The 11,882-nt window shown below is 33.4% G+C and overlaps 1 protein-coding gene, 2 long non-coding RNA genes and 1 other non-coding gene across 5 annotated transcripts; 2 read left to right on the plus strand and 2 right to left on the minus strand.

Moving 5' to 3' along the window:
* Positions 1 to 4,152: 4,152 nt before the first annotated feature.
* Positions 4,153 to 5,178, minus strand: LOC110783597 (uncharacterized). Its single transcript, XM_021987947.2, has 2 exons — positions 4,725 to 5,178; positions 4,153 to 4,605 (listed from the first exon to the last, which is right to left on the minus strand). Exons 1-2 carry the CDS (start codon positions 5,118 to 5,120, stop codon positions 4,597 to 4,599), a joined length of 405 nt encoding a protein of 134 aa, XP_021843639.1. The 5' UTR covers positions 5,121 to 5,178; the 3' UTR covers positions 4,153 to 4,596.
* A 247-nt stretch (positions 5,179 to 5,425) lies between these two features.
* LOC130459954 (uncharacterized) lies at positions 5,426 to 6,975 on the plus strand. The gene is made up of 2 exons (XR_008919720.1): positions 5,426 to 6,258; positions 6,377 to 6,975. It is a non-coding gene; the product is annotated as an uncharacterized lncRNA (long non-coding RNA).
* A 740-nt stretch (positions 6,976 to 7,715) lies between these two features.
* LOC110783596 (uncharacterized) lies at positions 7,716 to 11,332 on the plus strand. 2 transcript variants are annotated; one of them, XR_008919719.1, is made up of 3 exons: positions 7,716 to 8,632; positions 9,098 to 9,314; positions 10,895 to 11,332. It is a non-coding gene; the product is annotated as an uncharacterized lncRNA (long non-coding RNA). The 2 variants fall into 2 exon arrangements; XR_002532109.2 differs by having other exon boundaries at positions 7,725 to 8,432.
* Positions 10,560 to 10,661, minus strand: LOC130460499 (small nucleolar RNA Z279/snoR105/snoR108). The gene has a single exon (XR_008920356.1). It is a non-coding gene; the product is annotated as a small nucleolar RNA Z279/snoR105/snoR108 (small nucleolar RNA).
* Positions 11,333 to 11,882: the final 550 nt, after the last annotated feature.

Genomic DNA, 11,882 nt, shown 5'->3' on the forward strand with positions numbered 1-11,882 from the left:
CAGGATAACCTATCAACTTGAAGCATTGAGCCACATAATGACCTTTTATCTTGCAATGCTTGCAAATAAAATCAGACTTGAGCCTCTTAAAATCTTTTTTGCCAGAAGATTGAAACGAAGGTTTATGCATATTAAACCTAGTAGTTTGAGCTTGCATTGCATTAGAATCTCCAAGAAAACTATTCACTCCATTCATGTTTTGCCTTTCAATTTGCTGCAAGGTATGGTATGCACAATTGACAGTTGGTAAAGGATCAGCACTAAGCAAATTCACCTTTGCCTGATCATAGTCCTTATTGAGGCGAGAAAGAAATTGGATGAGCTTCATCCTCTGATCAACCTCAATAAGATTTTTAAGGATACCACAACTACAATTCTTCATGATACCACATGAACAATCCGGAAAACCATCCAGAATTTGCAATTCATCTCAAACACGCTTCATTTTTCCATAGTATTCAGAGATTGAAGAATTACATTGTTCAATAACATCAATTGTCTTTGTAAATCATATAGCTGAAGAACATTAGTCTTGCCAAACCTTTCAACTATTTCAGTCCACAACTGATGGGAAGAATCACTGAAAATCAAATTCTCAGAAATTAACTTGTCAATTGAATTAGTCAACCAATTCATGACTACATAGTCATTCCTAATCAACTTCTGATAATCAGCACTTCCGCAGACGACAGCCGGTTTCGCCAAAGTACCGTCGTCGAACCCTAATTTGTTGCACGCAATGCGAGACATGCGAATAGCTCTACTCCAATTCACAAAATTGGAACCATTGAAGATAGTATTGACAAAAGGAGTAGTCAAAAAATATGGATCGTTATAGTTGATAACCAAATTATTCTGCATAGTCGAGTTCCCGGTATCATTCACCATTTGTCTTTGATATTTGAAGAATCAGCTAGAACTTATAGCTAATTGAAGAAAGAATTCGAGAATTATCAAGAGAACCAAAAAAAAATCAATAAGAAAATGCGATCGCAAATGTCTGATTTTCAGAAGTAAGAACAGAGGTATTTGGACGAAAATCAAGAAATCAATTGAAGGAGAAGCTGAACTTGATTGAAGAACAGCAAATGGCGGGAGAATTGTAGTAAACCAAAGCTTTGATACCATAAAAAGCTATACCTGGAAGTTTCAGAGGGAGAAAGAGAAGATAATAGAGGAGAGAGATAGCATATTATTGCCCATTAAACTGATTTCGTCAGCTTACCATAATTACAATAATGTATAAGTAGTACAAGTTGTTATAACAACTTCCTGAAAAGTAGGAATTCGAATTATCGCTCTAATATATAATTATGTGATAACTCAATAGAAAGTGAATTTGATTTGATTTGAAAAGAATTCAAGTCCGAATAGAGATTAGTTAGATATAGAGTTTAACCAGTAATATCTCTAATTGTCTATTAGCAAAATTTATAAAAAGTTGATTTTATAAAGATATAAATTTTGTCTGTGTGAATATTCGAGAAATTTCACTTTGTTAATATTTGGGGTAAGTGGCGCCGCAAATTTTTGGCTATACTCGGGTACAGCCAAAGCTGGTTGTACCCCATCCAAAATGATGTCGTTTGGTGTTGTTTAAAATGAACATTAATATACTGGTACAAAAATTAACATGAAAGAACAAACAATACAACAATTATGAACAATTTTATGATGAATTTTAAAGCCAACATGAAAGAACAAACAATACAACAATAAGTTTGATGAATGAATTTAAAAAACAACAAGAAAGAACAAACAATACAACAAGAAAGAACAAACAATACAAAAAGAAAAAATAAAAGATTAATGAAGAGTTTAATTATGAACATTAACCATATGATTATTATAAACAAACAAATAAACAAGAAAGAACAAACAATATAAAAAAGAACATAAAATTCCAGAAGAAAGAACAAAAAATACAACAATTATGAAAATTTGATGATGAATTTAAAAAACAGCATGAAAGAACAAACAGTACAACAAGAAAGAACAAACAGTACAATAAGAATGAACAAGCAGTACAATAAAAAAGAACAAACAGTCGACAAGAATGAACAAACAATATGAGCGCGTCGTTTTTGGGTACAGCCAGAGCTGGCTGTACCCGGGTACAGCAGTTAGCGATTGAAGTTGCGCTCATAAATGGGTCCATAAGTAGAGAGATCTCGTGTCATTGATACACCTTGGTCCGTATTATATTAAGCCCAAAAGCTCCTCATCTGTGAATTGCCCAATTAAAACAACCGATTGATGATTAATAGTTTGATACGGAGTGTATATCTACAAAGATTAAGACTTTAAGTTTAGGCCAATCTATTCTCCCTACCTGCTAATCTGCTATAGTGCTATGCATACAAAAAAAGACACGAAGTATAATTTTACACATAATATAACTTTAAATATAGCAATTCCATTACACTTGTATCTCTTAAGAGAGAAAACTATGAGAGTGATAATGGGTCATAAAACAGTTAAGCGTAATACAAACAACTAACAAAGGCGTTAGACTTTAAGTCAATCTATTCTCCCTGCAAGCTTTGCTTACCAAAAAAAAAAAAAAGATACGAAGTACAATTTTACACAGATTAAAAAACTTAAAATATAGCAATAGCACTTCGATTACACTTGTATATTGTTAGAGTTGTAGGCATACACGAATACCGTATGAATTAAATCAACCATCTATCTAAAAAAAACTATATATATGGTTAATGTCAGGTCTCTGTATTCTCAGCCATCCATCAAAGCTCAAACACACCAGAAATAGCAATAGAAATAGCAATAGAAATAGCAATAGCAATAGCAATGGCTCGTGAATTCACCACCCTGGTCTCTGTTTTAGGTGTCGTTCTCCTTTTCTCAGCTTGTAATTGCGCCTATGCAAGCGACTCAGTTGCTGAATCTTTCGTCAGAAAAACTTGCGAAGACGCCACATACATTGATGTATGCTTAGATACACTCCTTCATCAAGCTGCACGCATCAACAGTCACCCTAAAAAGTCCACCCGTCTTGCCATCATGGCAACCATAGCCGAGGTTCAAACCGTTTCAAGTAAACTCGAAAACCAAGCTAAAAAGCCTAAACTTTGGACTCGTGAAGTTGCCGCCTTGAACGAATGTGGGACCATGATAGCTGACTCCATCCTTACGTTGAACCGTGCAATGGAAGAAAGCCAACACTTGGGTGGTGGAACCAAGAGTGATAAGCAGTCCAAGAGGGTAAGCTTGGAGAACAATGTTAAGAATGTTCAAGATGTTGCTAACAGATGCGTTAATAATATGCATCTTGCTAAGGCTAGAGATGTTCTTTTGATAAGGGTTGAGGATATTATGGAGCCTCTTGTTGAACTTGCTACTAACTCTGTTGATCTCATCCACCACATGCAGTTTTAATTCTCTATTCATTAATAGGACAATAATTACTTTACTTTCCAGCTTGTTTTAATCCCATATTTGCTTTCTTATTATCGTTTTACTTTGGTTGTCATAGATTTAAGTTGTCTCTAATGATTATTTATTATTTATTGTTATCTCTTCAATGGTCCCAGTTGTCAATTTATTTATTTTTAAAAAATATCTGTTAGCCCAATAATTAATTTCCTTGTTTTTATCTCAATAATTAGCGTAAACCAAAATAAATAGTTTCACAGAAGACCTAAAGCAAAAACGGTGGTGTTAATGTGTTAGAGTTATGATAGAGATATGACATATTTAGGACACTTAGTTCTAGTTTTCTAAACATAATAGAGCTCTAAGCGTCTCATGAAAATTATAATCCGGGTTAACCCACACTATAACATAAGACTTGGTTGGTTGGCCAAAACAAAAATAATTAAGTGAGAGCAAAGAATAAAAATGACTGAAATCCGAGTTAACCCAAACTACCAACGTACAAGATTTGATTTGTTGGCCAAAACTAAAATAATTAAGTGAGAGCAAAGAATAAAAATGACTGAGCTATAAACTTCGCATATGCTATCACTATGTGAGAATCTTCATCGTACATCCGATTGTATCTTTCTAGTTACTCGATAGTACAATCAAAGGTATTTTAAGTATATATGCACACACGATTCAAGCATATGGGCAAATAAATATTGTTTGTTCTAAATTATGAGGGGTCGAATATAAAAACTATTACGTACATAGCAACAATAACTTCAACAAAATAACACAACGAAGAACTTACATCAAAATACCCTTGGCATACAAGGACAATGATAGCTAGCGGACTTAAAAAATTTGTCATGAGTGTAATTCACAAGCACCATCCAAACTTATTCACATCTCGTAGATAGTAGCGGAAATTAATTGATTTTGGCACGCCATTTATTAATTTTGGCACACCTTGGATCATGTGAGCTGAGAACACCATACAAAAGTATGCTCTCAGTCTCTCAGAATGAGTATACCGAAATTAAATTTTGATGTGCCAAAATCATTTCCCCATAATAAAATAGCTAGTGATAGGAAGTGCTAAAGTAAGTGCAAACATTACTACCAAAAAGAAAAAGCATAAATAACTGTATTATTTTATTTGTAACAGCGAGATTTCAACCCTGAGCAGCTTCAATTCATATATTAGCTGATTTAGCATCTCTGCACATAAAAATATCAAATCGTTAATTAGTTAGCTTAGAAATTAAATCTAATATTTCCTACAAACTTTAGAATTAAAAGAAAAATGATGAATTGAAGTTGAGTAAAAGAAATCATACATCCAAATGCTTGACTCCTTCCTTATGATCATGAGTCTTCTTAGCATGGCTTATAACAATCCTCTCTTTGATCCTCCTCTCTATAACAATAGTCTCTGTTTCCTCATCGATATCTGAACCAGCAAGGCCGCCTCCATGGCCAAAGCACTGTCTTAGTTTCTGACCACGAGGTTGAATAATAACCGCCTCGTGATGCTGCTTGTTGCCACCATTTTTGTGTTCATTATTAGTCCCATATTGCTTATTAGGTTGTCCTATATCGGCTTGTTGCTTCTTAATTGCTTGCTGCTCATTTCCTTGCAATTGCTTCTGCCAGAAGTGGAAATGGTGCTTTTTTGAGTGTTTAGTTTCATCACAATTAACTTGACCAGGCTTGCACATTTGCATTGTACCCATTTTTGTTTTTTTTAGTAACTGAAATGGAATTATTTTCTACGGAGGATAAGAGAGCAAGTTAACATGGTTTTTATACTTGTTATTTCTTGGTGGCTATTTTTCTTTTGCTTCCACTATTGCATTTTTTAATCTTTTACTTCATAAAAATGTGATTAATGGTAGTACATATTCTTTTGTTAGGCTTATGTTCTCTTTCAATATTAAATTAACATTCTATAAAATGTTGAATATATTGTTTTAAGAGAATCATATATTTGACCATATCAATTTAAAGTTTCTTCTAGTCACTTGTGTCTTTATTCATACTAATATAAATTGATTGAATTTTAAATTGAGTGGCCATGAGCTTTTTTGGTTCATCAAAGGCAATGACCATTTGATAGTGTGTGATAGAAGTAGAACAATCCAAAAAAAGGATCTACACTAAAACTAACTAGCAATGGTATTTGTTCCCCTTTTCTTTTATTTTCTTCTTCCCAACACTAGCTTGTTCCCTTTGCCACCATTTCATCCCCTCGTCATCATCTTCAATTAGCTTAGTTTGACTTTTATTACCCCTTTAATACATTACTCTCAATCTAAGCATGCCCTCAAGCTTATAAATTAGTATTTCTCTACTATTTCTCCAATATATATATATGGTAACATTGGGTTTCAAGTTACCGTAGCTTGGGGTCACAAGTTAGGCCTGCAGCACAATCAAGTAGGCTAACTCTTTGATTGTGTACATTTTCGCTATGAAATAAAATCATACTTCCATTTTATACAGAAATCAGAGTATCCTGCAGCGTAATTATACAAGTAAAACAGTATTTTTTTTTCTATCAGTTATTAACAGGAAAAATGGATTTTGTAGGTATTAGCAGTTGAAAACGTCTTAAACATGATAAGTTAAGGAATATTGATTTCGTCTCCTTATTAATAAAACATAATCTTTTATCTATGTGGTGAAGGCTACTATATAATGTGGCTTTCACAGTGAAAGTAAAACTTTATTTGGATGTCAAACTCCTATGGCCGTCCTACCAAATACCGACAGATGAACTACCATGCTTTGGTTGCGCATCAGCACCTGTATTCTGTTCGTTTGTGTTGATGCCAAAAATGAGAATTTGTTCGGTCCTATTGATGGTTCAGGGTATCTACATTATTGCTTTCTTTATTTGGATTTGTGATTTGTGATTTGTGATTTGTGATTTGTGATTTGTGATTTGTGAAATATGACATCTGACAAAGCATAAATAACTTGATGACAGAATATAAACGTATTGGCGGACCATACTGGAAAAGCTAGCTTGCAGTCCATGCTGATTCTCTTCCACTAATTCCACTCCTAAAATGCTCATTCTTTCTACTCTACTCCTGAGTCCTGAGTGCACAACTTTGGGTCCTTTGGGACTTTGTTATATTCTGTATGTATCAAACTCTACTCCTGAGTGCACAACTTTTATCTACACATTACAGTTATAGTCTTGTAAATGAGGTGTGCTTATACAGTATTATAATGACTTGGTGTAATCATGTTATTACTTGGTGAATGAGGCCGGAGTAGGGGCCTAGCCTGAACCATATACGCATTTGATTTAAACGCAGTAACTTTCATCCTGAAGATTCAAGAAATCAACTCACAAAACAGTAAATTAGACAAATTTTGTTTGTGATACAAACCATAAGATATGAGTCATGTGGAAGTCTAATCCACTCTCCCTGGAGTAGATCATTTGATTCGATTACTATCTCGTGTATAATACAAATATAGTATTTTTATACGAGTAGCACACATAATGTAGTAATACAGACTTGTGTTTCCTTTATTCTTAGGAGAAATAGCTACTACATATATTTCATGTTACATTACATATTAGTATATTACACACACCACGCAGGAATACTGGAATAGGATTGCAAGCTATAAGTTATAAGTAAATAGACTTGAGTTCCGATTTCCAAGGAATTCAGTCACACCTCTGCACAAATCAAATATGCACAATAACAGAAGCTTATAATTTCTAAAAGAAATCAATTTTGAAAAGAAAAAAACATGCACAAAAGGATAAAATTAAAAAATACAGACCTTCCTAGCTATAGCCATCCTAGGCTCACAGCCATCATGATCACTGTCACTGCTACTGCTGCCATCATGGCAAAGCCGCCCCTCTCGGTTCTTCTTCTTCTTATGGAACATCCCAGTGATCTTACTAATTATACCATGCTCATGCTCATGATGATGCTTTGGCGCGCCTGCAACCAAAACTTCTTCATGCTTATAAACCGACACACCATGCTGCTTTATTTGTGCTTGCTCACTGCTATAGTAGGAGTTTTTGTCATATACTACTGGTCTGCAGGATGCCATTTCAAACTAATCAAACAAGAAACTCTGCTGCACTTTTTTGTTTTTGTTATGTTGCCAGAGAAGTTGCAAATGACTGGCATTAATATAGTAATATAGACATGCAGATTTTGTTAGGTTTGCATGAACATCATCAAGAATATGGTCACTTAGAAAAGATGAAAATGATCTGCATATATTCTTTTTTTTTTATCACGTCTCTTGTAAAATGGAATTTTGTTATGACATCTGGTAGGTCTTCAAACTAGTTCGAATTCGTTTTTGATTGACATCTTTTATCTAATTACCAAAGGATTGATTGAAACTTATGGAAAAAATTCTTTTTCTAATCAATACCCTTGACATACAAGGTTGTAACCAATTTGTATATTTTTTAAGTTATGCCTGTCAACCAAACAATTTGCAGTGAAACAGCCACGTTTTTTTCTATTTACGTCTGAATAAGCCTCAAAGGCATTTCAAATCCTATATCCTATATAATAATAAAAAAGTCACTGGAGTATGTGAGGCCTCCAAAACTCAAATCCAGTAATTTTATTGACTCACTCTAAAAACCAGTTCTCACTTTTTTTAAAATTTTAAATTAATAAAAATCATACAGCATTTTCGTTCAAAATTAGGGAGTTAACTAGGGGGAAAAAAAAAACTACCTCAATTCATTAACTGCCACCCATTTTCATACTTCATAATAAGATTAAAGAAAAACTTACTCCCTCCTATTAATCACACACGGAGTATGTTTGACTCAAATTAAATGTCTTTTTCTCCTATTAATACTTTTCTTTGAGGAAATTTCTCTTCTTAATACTTATCCCATATAAAATTAATACTTATCCTATATAAAATTAAAATGTCGATACTCATCATTCTCCATCACATACACTTCACAGTTACCGACCATGGGAGGCTTCATCGACAAGGTTCCATGGCGGAGGGGATCGATTGGTTTGTTATTCAAGGTTTTTATCATTATTTTCAGTCTATTTTATATAAGAAGTAATTTAATTTTTTCAATTTATGGTTTTTTGCTGCGTATTTATGTTAAATTACTATTATATATTTGTATACATGTATGTAGTTATTTAGTTTGTTGGAAGAACTAGGCAAGTAGGCAACGCAACCACCAACATTGGCATCATAGTGACATCAATCTCTTCCAGTAAGCATAAATATTAGCTTGGTACACTAAATTGTATTTCTCCCTACTCTCCTAGCTTCTATTATGCAGTAGTTCTATTTTAATTTTATCACTTATTTATGAGGGAAAATGATTTAGTGCATGTTTGGATTTTATGTAATTGACTTTGGTTTTTTCTATAGAGAAAATGATCACGGAGAGAAATGAAAGAAAATTTACCAATTAATAAAACCATAATTATGTTAAGTATTGAGTTTTGAAGTGCATGTTGTTAAATGTCTTTGTATTGATCCATCTATTGTTGATTCTAGCAAAATTTAAACACTGGTTTATGCATGTGATTTGAGTTCTAGAACGTGATGTAAATTGTAGAAGTGGGTAATTGATAATCTTTTTGGTAATTAAATTTTTTGAGTAATCTGTTTCAAGTAGCTTATATTTTTTTAGTGATTTGGTGAATGAATATGAATTATTATGTATTAGCAGGAAAGGTGAAAGGGATTATATGGTGTGATCTCGATTCAGTAGAAGGAAATTTATATGGGTGGAAGATTCTTCGAACATCGATAGTGCCGGAAAATGTCGAATGTTAGTGTGAGACATTTTAGACCCTATAAGTCCCTGAAGGAAGTTTCTGATGAAGGTATTACATACTCACCAGTGTGCCTGTAGCAACTCAAACAAATAATCATACGTTCGAAAAGTATGTTTTCTTTTCCTTTACAATGGCTTTGTTGATTTACTCATGTAGTTGTAGTCTTATCATCTAATGTACTGCATTGCGGCTAGGTGCTTACTTAAATCGTAAGATCGGTTGTTACTCTTGCTTTTGTACGATGTCATTTTGTTGTTTAGTGTGGCTTGCATTACTTATCTATTTTCCGATTTATTGGGTTCTTTATCTACAATTTTCAAATTTGATGATTTACTTTTATTTAGATTTTGATGGGATTGGCTGCAAATTCCATTTCGGTCATGATGATGCATGTGAAGACTATAGTAAATTTTCCTTTTCTATGTTTAGTTTAGTGTTGTTAATTATGTGGTAGAGTTGACGACGGGGATGGACGTTGCGATGGGTGGTAAGGGTAGTGAATGGGTGGGTAACACTAGACAAGAACCACTAAAGCGGAACTCTTCAGTTTTGGTTGAATTGGAATTGACTTTCTATGGGTTTCGAGTAGCAACAAAATGGTAGAAAATTATTTGTATAAAACTGCCAACAGAGTAAGCGGTTCATTAAGTAGGATACTGCCCCAATTAATATGGTTTATCTTAAATAATCGCTAATTTATTTGACGGTTTCATATTGACGGATAATAAATAAACCGCTTTTCTTTCTAACATACTTCATAGACGATAGATTTGGAATAAAAGTAAGATGATGTTTATTTCAAGAATTTCGATATCTAACCTTTTACCCGGAAATCATTTAGAAAAGGAAGTCACCTAAATTGTTTTTTTTCTTTTTTCGCAATTGTAAATTAGTTTCTTAAATCTTAATGATATTAGATTTTTGAATTTTTCTATTAAAATAAATTGTACGGGCCAAAACTTTATATTTGATATTTTTTTTGGTAAAATATTAAGTACTCCCTCCGTTCATAAATAAGTGTCATATTTCCATTTTTAGTGTTCCCTTATAAGTGTCACACTTCTATTTTTGAACATGTACTTTTCCCACTTTTCCATACACTTTTCACACTTTTTCATACACTTTTCCCACTTTTCTATAAATCATAATTACTTTTACTTACACATTCTCCACTTTTCCACTTTTCAATCCCCACATACACTTTTATTTGTACTTTATTCAATTAAACAATAAATTTTCTGTAGATTTCTATTTAATTTTTGTTTTATCATTACCCGTGCTAATGCACGGGCACACACTAGTTAAAAAATAATGAATTAGTTTTTGGAAAACTGTTGGCGATCTTCAAGAACAGGGATCAGATGGTATAAATTGGGATGCCCATATTGTCGTAACAGGCTTGGGCTGGACACCCATTTCGCAAAATTAGCGAAAAATGACCACTCCTCATTTCCCATTATCTGCCTGAAGGATCATACTTTTACCAATACCCAACCTTTTCCTTATAAACAACCCACCAGCTCATACCATTTATCCACGGCCGATGTGGGACGCAAATGTTTTCTTAGTTTTTAATTATCTCTTAGCTGCTTCTATCATCTTCTTGTTCTACTCCGCTTTATGTTCTACACTAACTCATATTTTAACAACTTAGGTTATTCATACTCTTCATTTCATGTTAAATACAGGTGTCGGATTATCCACAACCTGACATGGGTGTGAAATATTTAAACATTTTATATTGAGCTACAATCATGGAACTTTTTACAAAATAGCAAAGTCGGACAATCAAACACGTACTTGTGTCCGATATGAGTACCCGAGTCCGAGTAACATGTATGACTTTGACATCCAAAGAACCGGAGGGTGGAGATTTAGCTTTTGACAATTTGACAGGACATCTTCAACGAAGTGGGAGTAGAAGGTTGTACATGTTTGTGGAGCCTAATTAAGTGCCTTTTATTGGCATACATATAGATTACAGAATGGATTGCTTTCTATCTTTGTCCCTTGTATTTTCATCTTATCTTTTTCTTATACTCTAAAAAGCTTTAGCATTAAACTAGCCTGAGTAGCGCGCTAACGTTTATAACATAACAATGTAATACAATTAATGTTAATCCAGAGAGCAACTACATTTTTATTAGTTGTTTGTTATAATCAAACGCGTGCCACGAACGATTGGGAACAAACTCTGCAAATATAATATAGAACAAATAGCAAAAATAATAATAAAAGACACAAGTGTTTGTGAAGAAATTTAGATTTTCTCCCCTCAAATATTATCGTATTATAAGTTCCTACATAATAATACAATAACTCCTCAATTGATGATTTATCTCACCAATGTATTTTTCCCTCTTATTTTATAACTAGGCCTAAACCCCTTTTTATAGGGCTAAACTAGAAACCCGCTTATATTTGACTCCAAGTCCGTTTCGTATTCTTGTCAACTTAACTAAGTTGTGTTTAATTCATAACACTGTTGAACATCTACTTCACCACCCTCAACAGTTGACCAAAAAGCCTAAGAATCTATCATGACCGTTGACGGAATTGCAAATTGCAATGTTGTTTCAGACAAAGAGCAAAATTTCATTTTCATTTTCATTTTCAAGTCAAGCGTTATGTTGTGATTTTTCCAAATCCAAACAAAAAACCGTTAACCCAATTGTC

Source organism: Spinacia oleracea, chromosome 4, assembly GCF_020520425.1.
Source record: "Spinacia oleracea cultivar Varoflay chromosome 4, BTI_SOV_V1, whole genome shotgun sequence".
Classification (NCBI taxonomy): domain Eukaryota; kingdom Viridiplantae; phylum Streptophyta; class Magnoliopsida; order Caryophyllales; family Amaranthaceae; genus Spinacia; species Spinacia oleracea.